The sequence below is a fragment of the Dermacentor albipictus genome, chromosome 1, assembly GCF_038994185.2.
Source record: "Dermacentor albipictus isolate Rhodes 1998 colony chromosome 1, USDA_Dalb.pri_finalv2, whole genome shotgun sequence".
Taxonomy (NCBI): Eukaryota; Metazoa; Arthropoda; class Arachnida; order Ixodida; family Ixodidae; genus Dermacentor; species Dermacentor albipictus.
In genome coordinates this window covers 154,494,823-154,513,780 of record NC_091821.1, presented here as the reverse complement: position 1 = coordinate 154,513,780, position 18,958 = coordinate 154,494,823, and the positions used below count along the sequence as shown (strand labels likewise).

The following is an 18,958-nucleotide window of genomic DNA, read 5'->3' as shown; positions in this document are numbered from 1 at the left end:
GGATGTACTTTTGAATGTATAGAGGAGACAGCATCCACGGAGGGAACTGTAGTGGCATGATCTGTGGTGCCTGTTTGGGGATAGTGAGTCGAATTTTGCCAACAGCTTGTCTGAATCCAGAATCGTTTTGCAGTGACCACTGCCCAATTCTGATATCGGCTTCTGGTTTGCAAATGCCTTCACTAAATGTAAAAATGAAATGCACAGACTGGCATGCTTTTAGAGGTGCCTCTAGCTGAGGTATTACAGCTGCAACTGGAGACAGCAAACTTGTGCCGACAATAGCCCAGTGCCTGAAGAAAACATTGCGTACTACATTCCGGCACTCTGATATTCTTGCTAATGATGAAGAGCATGAGCACCATCGCACTTGGGCACTTGAAGGGGATCACTCGCCTACTGGGGATCCTGAGGCTGTCAGCAGTCCACGATTTATATCCAAGGTGAAGAAGGCAAACTGTAGTGACTAAAATTACTCAAAGACTGGCCGAGCAAAAGCAGCTAGGCTGATAACCGTCATCTTTGTCATCATCCTGATATGATTGTTACATGTGTTGACTTCAAATCTCCTTAGTTTATATACACACACACAACCATATATATATATATATATATATATATATATATATATATATATAGGGGCTTCTTCAAAGTTCGGCACGCAGGACCTGACGTAACATACGCAGGAAAGAGACGAAAAACTTTTTGCAATAATTATTTAGTAAAAGTTTTCGGCTGATGGACCAGCCTTTGTTACTCTGACGAAGGCTGGTCCACCAGCCGAAAATGTTTACCAAATAAGTCTTCCAAAAAGTGTGTCGTCTCTTTCCTGCGTGTGTGTGTGTGTGTGTGTGTGTGTGTGTATATATATATATATATATATATATATATATATATATATATATATATATATATATATATATAACAATATGGAGAGTGTGCATGTGGGTGCATGATTAATAATCACTTCTTGTACAAAAATTATAAACTTCTGCAAGTGGCAGTGAACCAGTTGGCTTGTGGTTGTCTTGACTACCTCAAATCTCCTTAGTTTATATATATATATATATATATATATATATATACAGTGAAAGCTCGTTAATTCGAACTTCAATAATTCGAATTTATGGATAATTCGAACTGTACGATTTGGTCCGGCCAAGCTCCACAAAAGTCTATGTATAAAAAAGCCCGTTAATTCGAACGCGAGAAGGCTCCCTCACGGATAATTCGAACTACGCTCGCCTGGCACACGGCCAGAGAAACACGCCTACAGCCTACACACAAGGCTGTATTGCCTCCGAAACGGAGAGAACGGCGAGAGAGGGCAAAATTGGAAAAAAAATCTAACCTGCGCGGGGTCAGCCAGAAGGCAGCGGCGGCTGCCGCCTCTCCGTTCTACGTAACCTCCGAGACTTCTTGCCCGTTGCGAATCTCGGAGGCTTTACAAATCTTGTACAGCTGCTAATGTTGTGCGGAGATGGCCCGACAAGCGCCAAAACACAGCGAATCAAGTACGTCGCAGCTGTGCTTGCAATCAAGAACCAACGAATCAGGGCCTTCGCCACCTTCACATGTTCAGCGTTTTTGTCCCGGCAGTCTTTCATCGGTTGTGCAACCTCTGCCGTCGCGATTCATTGTGATGGTGTTAAGCCTCGGTTAACGTTCGTTTCGGTGGACATCGGTGGTGGGGCACAGTGGGACCCAGAGCTTCGACTTGAAGACGGCGTGTGCCCGCGGAAAACGCCATCACTTTCTGACATGCCCTACTGCTTCCAAATCGCAGTGTACTGTTGCTATCCTTCACTTTCGTTAGTTCGAACTTTCGTTAACTCGAACTGAAGCGGCTTCCCCTTGCGGTTCGAATTAACGAGCTTTTACTGTATATATAATATGGATACAGTGTGCCATGTGGCTGCACACATAATAATCACTTCTCATACAAAACAAATTACCAAGTTCCAACTTTTTGGGCCTCAGGTGAACAGCTGAGACCTTCTCCTTTGCCGGGCCGCGAAGGAAGAATTTGCGCACGTACTAAGCATAAACAACGAGTCATTATTTAGTATATATAATTTGGCGGCATCTGCAGGACAATGAGCAATGGCGACTCCTAGTTTGAACCCGGGCTGTTCCGTAGGTTGCGGCCTTGGCGAGCTTCAACCTATGGAACACCCCGGGTTCGAGGCCGACTCCACTTGTCGCAGGTGAGTAAGCAGACAGTCGATCATGCATGCGTACAGCCCCCGGCACGCTTTGGCCTCGGCCGCTCCAAGCCACGGACCGCCCTGGCTTTGATCCCGTCGCCGCCCGCTTTATCAGGTGCTTTCCCGAGGCCTCCCGGTATCGTTCCTATTTCCGCGTGCCGAATGATTTTGATAAAATCAAATTGCACAGTAAAGTCATTTCCGCAAATAGAAGCGCGAATGAAATCGCGCGCAGAGAGAAGCGTCCGAAGATTGCGTGCACGCAGGTTTCTGCCATAGTTACTACGCGCTCAAAATCTCTGAGCCCATGCTCCGATACATACACATTCCGGACAGCCTCGCAGCGAATTAAAGCATCCACTTTAATTTGAACATCCGTTTTGCTGCTAAATATTTCCACATGCTATTTAATCGTATAGCCGACTTAGTATTAATAATTTTTAGCGCATACATTTACTTTCTCAGCCCGAGATTATTTTGGTTGTCATGGCAGTTCAGACAACGTTCTCAAGTACATAAGCACGTCCCCTGAATCAACCTTGAACGATAGTTATGTGCTGCGCAATCGCCAGATAATTTGCTATCGTCCACTCCCCTGCGCTCGCTTTGCATAACACGATAGGCTCAAATGGGGAACTTAGCTCATATATTTTTTTAAACCATATTTTGCCGACAAGAGATGGAAAACGAGACGTTAGCAATGTCGCTGCTACGTGCTAGCAGTAGGTTTGCACACAGCGCGACTGCTCGCATTGTAGTGTGCGATAACGGATTTCAAGAAAGTGTTTTCGCAATACACGACGTGAACGGTGTCATCAAGACGCTGAAAGTAAAGCTTGTGTCGCGACAGTCGCGGAACGCGCGATTGCTGGTGCTCGCGTCGAGTAAGCACCGCGTATACTCGTAGTGTACGCTATCTATACTTAAGGAAGTAATCACAAAACTGAGGCGTACAAGTGGCTCTGAAAAGCAGATGTTCCTGCGTTTTTCACAGAAGACAGAAAACCAGGTGGTTTGATTTCGCTCAGAAGGTACGTTTTTTTTTTTAGTAAGGTTTTCTGCTAATAGCCTGCGAATGAAACCAGTCGTCGGCGGGTTCCAGACGCGTTAATTGTTGAAAACCTTCAAACTTTCAACTACTTCAACTGACGGCGTGTGGCTGCCCTTGAGTGTAGTTAGGAATGCTTGAAGTCAGCATTGCACAATTGCTGGGAGCTCGCAGCGCATATTAGCTGTTTTACGTGTATTGATCCTTTAAGTAAAATTGTCGCTTAGTTAGGTGATTGACTGGCCTCTCTGAGACGCACGTGGGAGCGCTGGTAGTGTGCGTCGTGCACAGCCTGGTCGTAGGCACAGCCGATGTGTGACGAGCTAGTTCACCTATTTCCTTGATGCATTTTTTTTTCTTTTTTTAATATCACTGTACATATTCGGTTACAAATAATATGCTAAGGTAAGATACAGAAACAATCGTGTGCAACCATCTCTACACACGTCCTTGAACTTGGAAACAGCTACACGACAATCAAAAATTGCAGTCTGCAGGCCTTTTACCTTCACAAAAAGAACAGAATTTCACATCATTACTTGGGAAAGCAATGCTGTTCATTTCTACCGCTTGTGCTAAGTGCCTTACAAACACAAGGAACACATAACTGGAGCGCAGTTGTTCCTTGTGTGTGTCAAGTACTTGGCACAAGTTGTAGAAATGCACAGCAACCTATTGCCTTGTTCAACAGATTAAATGTTCATATAAGTCATTGTTGCTGTGAACATCTATAACAGGCACGCCTCTGGTCTCTTCTGTGCATATATTTGAGAAAAGTGCAGTTCTCTGTAAGCAACGAAATCTGCCTTTTTCTCTGATTTCATGGGTTAAATATACCATTGTCATTGAAGTTTCAGACTTCTGGAAAATAAATGCAACAAGGCACCCTACAAAATTTAGAAATAATCTTTAACAACCAACAAGTGGGCATGCACTGACATGCAAGAGACTTTTACAAGTTTAAAAGTTAATGAAGAATCTTTCTAACCTAGACTAGGTGGCAGCCAATATTCGTCCTATACTTGTGACATGCCTGTGCAGTATAGCAGCTAGTGTGCCAAATAATTTTGCCGAGGATAGACGTGCAAAAATATTTTTTGTTTTATTGTGTTTCCATACAACTTCAAAAGTTTGAATAATATTTTCTTAATTAATAAAGACACCAGATTTCAAGCCTTGAATTGTTTGGAACATATATTATGGTCCTTTACATAGCAGTATGTTTGATGTGCATGCACTTGCCAAGCTTCACTGCTGTTGATCTCTTGATGCTACATACTGCGAAAAGGAACACTAAAAGCAATATGTGTAACTTTACTGAACTGTCTGATTAGGACACTGCAACTTGTCCTAATCAGGGTTTATGTATATATATAGATCTAGTGATACAAATACAATGATCTTATGCATTAAAGATCATTGTGCGCCATGTTCACTCAAGGTTGGACATGACCTGGTAAATTTCTGTCTCCACAAACAGTAAAAACCAAAAGATTGCTGGGAAGAATACAGGTCGGTGCCCACCATCCCTGTTCGTTTCACACAGTTCAGGACACTGCATAACTAAATGGAGTAACGAAATGAATTTTCCAGACCTAAACAACCAGTGTAAACATAGATATATCAACGTGTTGACAGGCATCAATGCATGTTGTTAATACACATTGGCACATTTAGGTATCAAGGAAGTTTGAAGCTTGAAAGCTTCAGCTACTTGTGGTAGCTGAAGATTCCCCAGAAGCTCTGTGCACCAAGCTGCATTTGTGGCTTTTAGTTCCGGTCCATTTCCATGTATTTTCATGCAAATAAATAAAATATTTTTGATAACATTAGGGCATCAAATAATAATCTAAATCTGTATTTAAATCCGTTTTTACTCAGGACAATGGAACTTAACCAGATTTATGCCATCAGCTGAGGGGAACCGGCAACATGCTCAGTGAACTAGAGCTAACGGAATCGGGTATACTCTCACTGCTGCTTATTCATTAAAATATCTTGCAGCCCAGCTGGCATTCCAAATACTTTTCTCAAGAGCTACGCAGAATGGGTCTCGAAATACCTTTTACTTATTTTTTAAAGATCTCTAGAATTGTATGACGTGCCGAAAGACTAGAAAATAGCAACGATTGTCCTGGTTCTTAAATCGGGTGACGCAACAAGCCCATCAAATTACAGACCGATTTCGCCAACTTGCACGTCTTGCAAAATTCTCAAACATATCATACTAAAACACATTGTAACCATTGTGGAAAATAATAACTTGCTTAACAACAACCAACATGGTTTCAGAAAAGGACTGTTAACCATTATGCAACTGATACAAACTGTGCATGATCTCCCTCTAATAATTGATAAACACGGGCAGACTGACATAATATCTTTATATCTATCAAAGGCCTTTGACCAAGTCTGACATCCCAAACTCCTGAGCAAACTACAACACATTCTTGGATCTGGCAGCATAAAAAACTGGATAAAAGCTTATCTTTCAGGTTGACAACAATTTGTTGAAATTGAAAGTCAGCAATCGGATTGAGTAAAGGTGTCATCTGGCGTACTACAAGGGACAGTCTTAGCACCAATTCTTTTTTTACTGTGCATCAATGACATGGCAGATAACATGTAATCAATGGTGCGCATGTTTGCAGATGATTGCATTATATATAGGGAGATTAGGAACCATAATGATCAAGTAACACTAAATTGCAAACTTGCACAAATAGCAAATTGGTGTCGGGCATGGCAAATGAAGATGAGTTTAGAGTAAACTTTTTATGAGAGTAAGCAGACAAAAAGACCTACTAGAGTTCACCTACACAATCGAACAGAAGAAATTAAAAATTGTCAGTGATTATAAATACTTGGGCATTGTTCTGTTGTCTGATATTAAATGGGATAAACATGTGTCACAAGTATCTTCTAAGCCATTTTCAACACTATTCGCTTAAACACTCTTTAGGATCTGCCTCACCTGACACTGAGCCTACTCCTCATTTGTTTGTCCTGTACTAGAATATGGCATTGCCCGTTGGTTCCCCCATACCAAACACTGAATAAGATGCCTAGATTCAATACATAGAAAAGCCATAAGATTCATTTATAATAAGTACAACTGTATTGATTCCCCGACAGAACTCCTTAACAAAGCCTGTCTCCCGACTGTTTGCAAGTGTGCTAAATTCTTACACCTCAAGTTTCTATTTCACCTCCTTAATGGGGGCTACAAACTAAACAGTTGTACATATGTCTCTTTCTCTGAACGGCAAAACACTAGAACTAACTATTCTAAACATTTAATTGAATATAGATTCCACACTGACACATTCAGATATTCACTCTTTCCTCAGACAATCAGTGATTAGAAGTCGTTACCCAGAGATATTATAGTTTGCTCACCTGATGATTTGTTTCCTGTGCTTGAACAATATGTCTATCAGCATGTATTGTGATTGTAAAGGTTGCCTACAGACACCGCATTTTATTTTGAATTGGTTTCGATGTACCTTTCGTTGTTAATTTTCTGCTTCTGAATTGTTGTGCATTAATCTTTAAAGGCTGGCTCAGGGAGGTCACACCCTCTACTGCTTAACTACGTCTTCTTGTTAACTGCAATATTAACAAGTGTATAGGTGGTCATTCATATTTTGATGTAATGTATTTTCCCATGTCCTGCAACAGCCTCCATATGCAGGCTAGCAGTATTTATGAAATAAATAAATAAATAATCTGGTCATTAAGGGGGCACATTTCTAGTCTGTACTAATGGCACTGAGGCTACCATTGTCTGCTCTAATGAGTTCACTAGGTCTGGCATTTTAGTAAGTCAGGCTTCTTTGCCACGAAAAGCATGAAGCTTCAATGAGGACCAATGCTTACGTTTAGAATAACTGGAGTTTGCTTTGTGGAGAGTTGTTGTAACAAAAGGTTTTACTGTATGGAGGGTCCAGTGTTATTCATCAGGATGGTTCAGCATATGTAATACATTCTGGTGTTGCTAAACGTGAGATTGCCAGCTCAGTCGTTTACTGCATCTGCCATGTCTTGGTCAATAAGAGATGCAAAAATATGTGCATGGTAGCATTTTATTGTGCCCTAAAGGACTATAGAGTTGAATATATGGTGGATACTAGCATTTTCAATTACTTATTGTCCTTAAAGGTCCTACAGATGTAAGTAATGGCAATGGTACATTAAGAAATAGACTGAGATACAAATAATCATGCCAAATGAGAGGAATGTGTATAACCCTTTAAGGCGCTGTGTACACACCTGTGTACGCCAAAATTGTGCATCAACAACAAGAACTGTGATGAAAGTAAATATTTGAATGTGTCACATACACCTTAAACACTTCTGATTGGAAATGGGCTGCAAGCTTGAATATTATGTGCAAGATGTTTTAGTAAAATAACCGGGAAGGCATGATGATTGGGTGTATTTGCTCGGGGTGAGTATGTCATATGCAGCTGGTTCACTTGATACTGAGTGACTTGAGTGACTGGATAGATGCTTTTCAAGCCTGCTAGTCATGAAATAGTTTACGTTCTCATACCTGATGTTCCTGTAGTGAGTTTTTGCATGGAGTCTGCATTCTGTAAACTTCGCAAAACCCACTAAAGAACTGAATATTCTTATTCTATTCCGCAGCTGTATGCTTTTTATAATTCTGAAGAAGTAAGGAATGCGGTGAAATTAAGTTTTAAATCAACAGAATTAATTGGTACCTGAACGGCATAAACCACTTGCATATAAGAACCAGGATGGTGTGATGCATGCAGGATATGGAAAAAAGTTAAATCCTATTACTTGTGCTACAAAACTAAACAATTTTGCCACACAGCGTTCAAGGAAGGCTTTGTGGAGAAATAATGCATGGAACACCAGCGCATTTTGCTGCAGGGTTGAGGACAGATATTTCGAAACTTTTGCTAGTCTCAGGATTCCTAGAAAGTGGACGTACCATAAACATTGACAGGCTGCAGTTACACAGTTGGAACATGTGCACTAGCATTATTAAAAGTAAACTGGCAAAATTTTTTTTAATAGCTTGATCATAATTATCACAATTTGTGATCTCTACCACTGCTGTAAATTTATCTTCTTGTCTCAAACTTCCTATTAGTACTAATTGCAAATAGCCATCACTCAAACTCCTGGTACATATTGGTCTGCAGAAAAATTGCTGGTGTGGTTTATAACGTACACTGTGTGAGTCATTCATGTTAAGTCAAACAAAGAGAGTGCTCCATGGCACCCATGCAGATTTGTGCCTTGGGTTTTGCTGATGCTGTAGTAAAAACTAAGATGAGTTACAGCTCATAAATGTCAATTCCTAGCTTTCCTTTCCTGAAAGGCTAGATGCCACTATGAGTTGCGATACCAAAGTCACATTAGGATCTACTATCTGCAACTGCAATATGAAATAGTGTTAGCTCATTGTGATGTACAGTCACTTCCTTGCTGTAGGCAGCTGGTTATTGCTTACAAATTTAGGCCATCGGCTATTTCAGTGTCTGACTTGCATGCCTAAGATTGAAACAGTTATTGTCCAGTTTTTTACTTCATATCTCTTAGTTTCCAGTAATACTACCACTGGGTGCTTTTACCATTATCAAGGATTATCGAAATTGCAATTAGTGGCTTCATAAATGTAATAAACCTACCTCCAAACTATGAGGGTATTATATAGCATAATCTACATCATTATGATTGCCATATTGACATTGATGATTATATACATCTTGTATTTAGAACATTTCTAATTCATAAAAGTTAAATTTGCATGAAAGCCTGTGAAGTTGTGCATATAATTCACATTGTTACAGTTATTAATAAATTCATTCAATTTACAGAGAAATTCACATTAAGTAGGTAATGATTTCATTTTCTGGACAAAATGTATCCAATAGTTTAACACAATTGAGTGCAGTTTACTCGGATTTGTTATGTGGTTAGGAAAGAATTGAACCTCACAGCCTTTAAGAAGTCTAGGCAGATAAGAAACTTGTCCTAGCATGGGTTACTTGAAGATGATTCAACAGTTTTGACTTAAATTTACTTTTTGCTTTACTGTGAACTGACATTGTTGGCATATTACCTGACAATGCTTACAGATGTCTTTCAGTAATGAAGTGTCCTTGTGCCACTGATAGTGGTGCAGTAGCAGATTTCCCAGATATACTTTGTTGTGGCACAAAATACATTTCTTGAAAAGGGACAGAAGAAAGGAAGACAGTGAAGCGTCAAACTGCCAACCATTTAATGACAGCCTGAAAAAAACGTATAGAATAAAAGACAACTTCCGCTTATGTGCAGGGAGCCAAGGTGTGACAGAACAATATGGTCATGGTAACATACTTTGGATAAAGCACATTTCTGCGGAATATAATATGATAGATGTATCGCTGACACAATCAGAACCAATCAGACAGTTTGTTGCAGTTTTTAGACCTTAACCTAACACTTATGAGTGATCACGTTTGCTGTGCGTACCTCCCTTGAGGTAAAACAGAATTGTTACAATATGACTCAGCGCACTCTAAGACTGAAGCATGGAATCACCTTACTTTGCCTAGAATCGGCTCTGCGCAAGTCATGTGTGGATGTGATGCAGGCGAGTTTTCGCCATCAACTTGAGAGACATTTAAAAGCAGGCTACCCTCAGTCTGTCTTAAATTCCGTGGTCGAGTCCTTCCTGCAGAAGCTAAAAACTACCGCTGCAAGTGTGAAAATGCACTCGAAGGAAAGGGAGCGTGTGAAACCAGAAGTAGTACCTTATGTGCACCGTGTGAACCATAACCTCAAGAAAGTAGCTACCGGATATGGCATTCCGGTTGTTTTTTCGGCTCCCAACAAGTTAGCTCAATTGTGCCCACGGATCACACGCGAAGGGCTGCGGGGCTGCCAGAAGCAGCACACCAAACCTTTCAGGGACTGTATTGCAGGGGTGGTCTATGAGATACCCCTTGATTGCGGCAAGTCATACTTTGGACAAACGGGACGTTGCATTAATGACAGACTGAGGGAGCATACTAATAGTATCTGTAAGTGTAACAATGCGCATCTTCCTGCGCACTGTAAAGCCTGTCGTTGTACGCCATGGGACCAAACTGCAAGGGAGTTGTTGGAAGCGTTTTATATTAAAAAGAAGGGGTCTGATTGTGTCAGCGATACATCTATCGTATTATATTCCGCAGAAATGTGCTTTATCCAAAGTATGTTGTCATGACCATGTTGTTCTTTCACACCTTGGCTCCCTGCGCATGAGCAGAAGTTGTCTTTTCTTCTATACGTTTTTCAGGCTGTCATTAAACAATTGGTAGTTTGGCGCTTCACTGTCTTCCTTTCTTCTGCCTCTTTTCAAGAAATGTATTTTGCACCACAAAGTATATCTAGGATATCTAAGCACCAACTTGCCCAAGAAGAAGTCCTTTTGCAGTAGCAGAGTTAATCAAACCAAGTCGAGAACACATAGAGAGAGCCATGTATAAATAATTCTTGGCGATATAATGTAAAGTGTGAGTAGTTTTATTTTGAATATGGTTTGTAATCAACTACTTGCTCAACCTTTTCATCACAGATGGGAAAATGCTGCAAAGTTAGTACATGCTCTTGCTTTGTGGCCAAATAGGGGCATGTCATGTTGCATATGCCTTAAAAAAGAAAGTAATGGTGGCAATACAGGCGGAATGCAAAAGTGCACGCATACTGAAATTTTCAGTGCACATTTGAAAGCACTGTGTGGTGAATATTAAATTGAGGCCTCCCACTATAGTGTTTCTCCCAGGAGGCACTGTAGTCCAGGAGTAGCTTTGGGTTATTACATGTAGTGTTTGTTTCATTGTTAGCATTTATAAATGTGTAGTTGCTAGGTTGCAGTAAATTATGTGCACTTCTATTTAACGAAAAATACCTGCTGTACTTGGGCCATGGAAACTTGCACTAATTGTTGACATTGAATTTGTACTGCTTTCAAAAGCTGCAGTGTGTACAAGAATGGATAAGGCAGCATCATTTCCTTTGCCTCTAAACTACATCCAACAAGAGTACAGCAATTATGCTTCTTGGATGGCATGGCTTTCTCAGGTTAGTAATGAGTATGTTTTAACAAACCTGCCCGCATGTTGCAGTGTACTGAAGTGTCTAAAGCAAGTCCGGTTAATTGCAACAAACATCTCATGTAGACAATATGCAAAGCGTACGAGTGCACTTCTCTACAGTTCTCGTTTGACCAAACCACGCAAGATAACAGTCCTCAGGCTAGAGTGGTGTTATAGTGATATAATCATATTTAAGGTGTCGACATGTGTGCTGGTGACATCATTCCTGCCACCTTCAGTTCCCCATTGAGACACGCTTTCAAAATGCACATGTCTGAGATTTAACAGTGCTACTACCGTGATTGTAGTTAGGTCAGGTTGTATTCATGGGAAAGGCTGCTTATGGAGTGTTGAATATTGTCCATTAATCTTTCAACTAACATATCAAATGAGAGGTTTGTGTGATGCCATCTGATCAGGCTGATATCATTATAGAACATGTCATTAACCAGTGTCGAAAACAAACAGCAATGTTGCAGGGTCCTTGCAGATCCCTTCTTCGTACGAACTTATCATTGCAGGATCCACTTATTTATGACCGAGGAGTCATATTTCTATATGAGAAGCACCTAGGCAAAGTTTCCGTGCCCTTGTGATTTGTTAGGAGGAAATTCCACGTAATGTGCCCCTGTCTATATGTGCTAATCAAGAAATTGTCTTATTTGGTATCCACAGAACCAACTTTGACAATGTTTGTTGCACTTGAAAGAAAAAGTTAAAATCTGTCTACCGCAGGAAGCAAACTTTAGAGTGCAGCTCCTAGGCGCCCGTTCCTGGGTTGAGCGTCGGCGTAACCGCGCGTACGCGCGCGTGCCACTGCTCGCGTGTTCGTCGTCGTCTTCTACCACAGCTGGCTCGTTGGGGCCCCTCGGCGTAACCGAGCGAAGGCGCTCGGGCCATTCGTCGTCGTCTTCCACAGCTGGCTCCGATGCCGCTCATCATGCCAGGTTCCCCTACAGCCCCTCGCCCCGTGCCACTGCTCGCGCCTTCATCGTCGTCTTCCTCCACAGCTGGCTCCGATGCCGTTAATTATGCCAGCGTTCCCATTCCCTTTGCGAAGGCGCTCGGCACTGGTCCAACTATGCTGGTCCACTGCCAGTCGGTGCGGTGACTTCGGTCTAAAATTTTTTTCCTCAATATATCGTTCGCGTCTTCGTTGTCGTCTTCCACAGCTGGCCGATGCCGCTCACCATGCCAACGTTCCCATACTGCCTCTCCCTCTGCGAAGGCTGACGGCACTGGCCCACTGCCAGTCCAGGGTGTCTACCAACCGGGAAAACCGGGCAATCTCAGGGATTTTGAATAGTCTGGAAATACTCTGGGAAATTTCAGGGCATTTGTGCTTCTATCAGGGAAAATTAGCTGTCATTTTACTGAAAGGCAATGAAAGTCGCCCTAATGTTGGCTCGAGTAGAAGAGAGGAATCGTAACTAATTGTCTTTGATGCCGTGTCGTCGGTTAGAGGAGTTCCCAGTGTACAGTCAACGACCTATTTACCGGTCGCCGGATAATTCGGACGGCCTCGCGGCAGTGTATAAGAACGTTGGAAATTTCGGACGCGAAAGCCCTTCGCCGTCCGATTTTCCGGATTGTTTGCCGTGATTGCAGGTCCGAAATGGCATTAGCCTAAGCCACCACCGCCGTCATTTTGCTTACCTGGCGGCCTCGAACCGGCGCTCTCGCACGCAGATCCGCTGGCAGCCGTAACCACCACCAATGCCTAGTAAAGGAGGCATTGCCACCACCGCGGCAACGAGAGGCCTAGCTGCTTCGATGTTCGATATTAAGGATCTTACTGTTAGGTGCCTTAGAGCACCTAACAGCTTAGAAAGCACGGCGCGTTGCATAAAACCGGTTCCGGAAAGGCAGCTTCGCCTCAGCACAGCAATGTTACGCGGCGAAGCTTAACAAGCGTGGTAAGGGGCAATCGTCACGGGACACAGTGCGCACCCGCTGTCTCCTGTCTCAGTACGAGCACCGATATGCCTAATAAGTATATTGGCAGGCCTTCAGAGCTTTTTCGGACGTGCTTGTGGTGTTTTGAGCCCGTAAGGGCAGTAAAAAACCTGCATTCATTTTTTTTTCGGACTGCCTGATTTTTCGGAAGATTTAGCGGCCCCTAGGCAGTCCGAAAAATCAGACGTTGACTGTACAACTGACTGACCAAGAAGATTTTTCAAATGGTCCGTGATGTGAACGTGCGGCAGAACGAGGACAGAACGGACTGTTGCATTGAGGAATGATCAGGAAATGAGCTGTGCCGCCTCTTCTTTGAGGGAGCTTGAACTCAAAAAGAAAAGTGTTGGCTGACGCCAAGATGCAGGCGACCCTCATCCAAACCAAAATAAACTCTAAATCAGTGAAACACAACACTGAGGCATTGCGCACGGGCTGAAAGTATGTCAGGACATTTGAGGTTGACTTTCCAGCTGCTGAGAGAATCTCACTTGTGACAAAGTTCGGGCCTAATACCAATGAGCTTGCTATCAGTTGATAGAAATAGCTCATTTTCGAAAATATTTGCTGCTGTATGCATCTCTTTTTATTCGTATTTGAAAATGTTCAACTCGATTTGCAATGGGCTTTACCTTTTTTTTTTCGATGGTATTGTATTCACTGTGCATTTTACTAACCCCTCCCCTCAGTTTTCTATTTTGAGTAAAGTAAACATTACTACAGTAAACATTAATGACATTACATTACAGTAAACATTAAACCTTACTATTCAAGCTGAATTGTGTAGTTTTTTTTAATTTTTTAACATGCTTACTAGGGAGTGACAGCATCGGGCTACATGGTGTCAGCCTGTCTTGACATAAAACGAAGTTCTGTGTCGCTCAGGGAATGCATTGCAAAGGCACTCAGGGAAAACCTGGAAAACTCAGGGAATTTGAATATGTCAACTTGGTAGACACCCTGCAGTCGGTGTGGCGATTTCAATCACAAATTCTTTGCCTCAATATATCGCGAAATGAAAACACGTATAAAGCTGCACTCAAATTTCTCATTAGGGAATATTCTAATTGTGAGACATTCTTTATTTAGGTGATCATATTACAAGTATTGTCAAAAATTGAAGCATTAGAAAAATGAAGCATCGTGTTTACAACTTTAATGAGCAATGAGGAGCAATATCCGAATTATGTAAACTGCATGTTTTTATACATCTGAAGCAGACAAAATTGATACATTATACACTGCAATAGAACTTATGCAGACCTCACGTAAGCAATGCGATAATTTCGAATGGGCTAATACACCATATTTGTCTGCCTTAAAGTCTAGCAGATACAGTTTATGAAGTATGACACCTGATTTTAGAGCAGTTGCAGAGATGTTAACTTTGTGCTTTGCTTTATTGAAATATGCCAATTTTAGGCAATTTTTGTAAAGTGTGTGATGTTCTAAATCAAGGTTATGCTTCTAACAGTTGATAAAATTTAGCATTCTCTCTTAAATGCAACAAATTCCATTCGAATCGGTTCTTCATTAATGAAAGTATTTCTGCATTTCATATATATTTGAATAGAGAAATTGAAGTTGGCCCCAAAATAAAACTTTCTCCTAATCATTCTTGCTGCAGTTTACATAATCAAAGGTTCAAAATGTAGTCTTGATGATAGGCTTTGCTTCACAGAAATTCCCACAGCAGAGGCCATTTAATAAGGAAGGATGGGGTAGCAGTGATTGTATCCTGAAACATCAATGTGTTTTACTCTAACATTTATCAGTGACCTCTTCTATACTGACTTTATAAATGAAATCTTCCAGTTCTTCTATTGCACCATTTTCAAACATGATATCCTGATTTGAAAGCTGTAGTGAATGTATGGTTTGTGTTTTATATTGTCACGCACATTTTCACTCAAATTATTGAATGAGAAAACCTCATCTGCAAAAGTAGTTTTCCCCTCAACACTTACAAAAGTCAGTTTTAAAGTTACCTTAATTTATGATACTGAAGAATGCACATAAAATGCATTTATGCTCAAATGTAACTGCAGTGCCAAAAATTTGAATGAATAATTTCTGGCAAGTAGTGCTAAATGAACTAGATATGGCCTGTATCAGAACGGCTTGTGTTATATGATATTGGTATCAATAGCAAATAAGTGCAGCTCTGGTGTGGAAGTTGAAGATGAGTGAATTTCGGTGCATGTATGTCAAAAAAATTGTTTAAGCATGTTCTGCTCTGTGTCTTGGTTATGTGTGCTTAATTGCAGATTTATGCAGCATTTTGTTTCCCTGAAAATTAAATAAAATAAAAATAAATTAAGTAAAATAAAATTAAAAGTTATGTGGTGTGCTTGTGCTTACTGCGTCACAAAAGTGCACTGTGAATCAGTGCTATCACACTCGGAGTTTTCAAAAGATTTCACTCTCTTTTCACCCACGTCAAACATTACATGAAAGACAGTGTGTATTACTAGTAAGCATTACTTGTGCACATGAAAGCCCTGCCAGTAACGTCTGCAGCATCACTGTCACTAGAACGGTGCCACAGTGCACAGTGATTGTTTTGGCTTGCTGAGCTTTTTTTTTTTCCGCAATACCTTGAATACCAACTTAACGTACTGAAAAGATGAAGCAGAAAAAATAAAAGTTCGGCGAGTTTATATTTATTTATATTCATACTTTGGGTTGTGCAAGAAGCACATGTATGTAGGAAAGGACTAGATGACATGAGCACAAACTCTCAACTGGTATTTCTTGAAGTGCTATAACGTCTGGTGGGTGAGGCTACACTCACTGGATACAATGCATACACTGACAAGCATGACACCACCAAACCACCACTAGCTGCCACCCTTGTGTCCAAACAAATCACCGTGATCGAGCACACGCTCGACAGCACCCATATTCCGCATGTGCTCTTAGAAATTGTACCTAGGAATCGATATCAAACCAGCTTGTTTCTACTTAATATCTACAGTGCACCTAAATCGCGACGAGACGGCTTCGGACAACTTTTTTTGGCTGCCAATAAACAAGAAAAAAAATTGATTATTTTTGGAGATTTCAATGCTTCCCACTCAGCCTGGGGTACCAAACAGAAACTCCAAAAGGCTGCTGTCTAGCCCATGCCATGAACCTTCATCAATTCACTCAGCTGACAGAACCTGACGCATCAACCAGAATGGGCAACAGCGTAAGCAGGGATACCTGCCCTGACCTAACAATGGTCAAGGGGTTGACTCAATGCTCCTGGAACAACCTAATGGAGAATCTGGGCAGTGACCACAGCATTCTAGCCACAGAAGTCCAACTGGGGGCCATACGCACCCCAGAACGTCCAATTAAAATAACGAACTAGGATGCTTTCCGGCGCAACAGAACCATATCTCAACAACACGACGCGCCATCTCTACACGAGTGGACACAACAGCTACAAGCAGATTTTAAAGCAGCCACTAAGCAACCTACTGCAACAACGGAGACACCGGATGTGGACAGACATCTGCTTTATCTCTGGGATGCTCGAAGAGGCCTGACCAAACGATGGAAGAGGCAGCGGCACAACCGTAGGCTGAAACAAAGAATCGCCCGGATCACAGCAGAAGCTGAAGAATACACCACCAGCCTCACTGATAACAATTGGCACAACCTCTGTGACTGCCTTAATGGCACACTAAGTAGTTCCAAAACGTGGTCCCTCCTCGGAGCACTACTCAACCCAATGCACACAAAAACACACACAACCAACATTGTCCGCACTATCATCCACAAAGAACAAATGGATGATGATGCGCTCCTTCAAACTCTGCAAACACTGGTTGGTGACCATTGCTACAGGTCACCAACCGGAGTACAAAGACTATCCACATGAGGAAGAAACCCAATTGGACGGCAATATTACAGAGACAGAAGTGAGGGCAGCCCTACACGGCATAAGACGTAACACAGCGCCCGGAGCAGGCGGCATTCATTATGCACTGCTGCGCAACCTCGACGATCAGACCATGCGGCAACTCACTGCATACTACAACGACAATTGGAAAAAAGGAACGCTTCCACAGGAATGGCGACACGCTGATATTACCTTAATTCCGAAACCCGGGAAATCGCTGTCCCTCCAAAATCTCAGACCCATTTCCCTAACTTCGTGTATTGGCAAACTCTTCGAGCACGTAGTTCTAATGTGCCTCCAGCCTCACCTTGAAGCGAACAAATTTTTCTCCAATACCTTATTTGGCTATCGAACAGGTCTGTCTGCGCAGGACATACTCCTACAACTTAAGGAAGATGTGGATAGTCCAAGTAAAGCCCAAACAAAAGCCAATCTGGCGTTGGACCTCAAAGGGGCCTTTGATAACGTCTCACATGACCTCATTCTAAACAATCTTGCATTCTCCCGATGTGGAAAACGCATCTATGATTATATCCAAGCCTTTTTATCTGATTGCACAGCCACCATCGGCGTAGGTGATATTCGGTCAGATATCATAAAACTTTCTAGCAGAGGGTTAGAACGACAGAAAGCTGAGCTAGTTGGTAAGGATTCATTATGCATAAAGGTAAGGCGTGCAGACAGGACACAAGAGAAGAGAAGTGGACAACACGAACGCCGACTATCAACTGAAGGGAGCACTTCGGCGAAAAGAAGAAAGAAGACACACAACTCATCTGCGCAAGCTCTGGAATGGTATCACCACGTGTCAGTCGGGTACAATATGTGCCGGCTACGTGAGAGATAGCTGTTAAGGCACTTACTCTTTTCCTTATGTAAAGTAATCGAAGGCTGACTCACGCATGCACTTCCACCATTATAGATATGCCATGCCTCTACCATAAGATGCATATCTTCATTCTTGTGCCTGATCAATATCTCGCATTCATCTAACTCTGGTGTGCAGTTACAATCTTGGCAATGTAGGGAAAGATTAGAAGGCGATCCACCAGTTAACGACCTTTTATGTTCCATTAGCCTCTGATTGATACACTGCCCTGTTTGCCCTATGTAGAACAGGCCACAGCTAAAGGGAACCTTATAAACCACACCCATACGACAGTCAGTAAAACTGTTGTTCTTATTATGCTTCACGGGACAAATATCTGTTCTTTTTTTGCCTTTTACCTGCTCCTTTTTCCTCTGCACGGCAGCGCATATCTTACTTAGCTTATTGGGAGCAGTGAAAGCAACGTTAACATCATATCTACTTGCAACTTTTTAAGCCTGTGCGATACTGAATGAATGTATGGAATAGCCACTACTCTTTTTTGCTATTACTGCTTTCCGTAATCACGCCCGTCCCCCTCGAAACCGACTTCTTTAGGCGTTCAGCCACAGTGGCCACTGCTACGCTAGGATAACCTTCTTCTAATAGGCGCCGGACCTGCGCATTAAAACTGGTGCTCATTTTGTGCATGCAGGATCTGGTGAGAGAAGACTTAAGGCACGACATGGCGATTCCGTTTTTTTACTACTTGGAGTGAAAATTTAACAACGGCTTCGAAGATCTTTGGGAGTACTGCCAACAAACATGATTTTTTTCGAAGACCAAGGAAATGTCTAGAAACTGAATTACTTGTCGCTGAGGAAATTCCTTGGTAAACTTTAATCCTCCTCCATAAAGTTTAAATTGCTCACTTACTGAGGTAGC

General features: G+C 41.9%; 1 protein-coding gene across 1 annotated transcript in view; it reads left to right on the top strand.

Annotated features, from left to right (window-relative positions):
* Positions 1-2,223: 2,223 nt before the first annotated feature.
* LOC139050909 (juvenile hormone acid O-methyltransferase-like) overlaps positions 2,224-18,958 on the top strand; it is a 47,010-nt gene continuing 30,275 nt past the window's right edge. The window contains exons 1-2 of the mRNA XM_070527762.1: positions 2,224-2,322; positions 11,237-11,343. Of these exons, the coding sequence (XP_070383863.1) occupies positions 11,254-11,343 (90 nt within the window). The 5' untranslated portion in view covers positions 2,224-2,322; positions 11,237-11,253. The remainder of the gene's footprint in view (positions 2,323-11,236; positions 11,344-18,958) is intronic.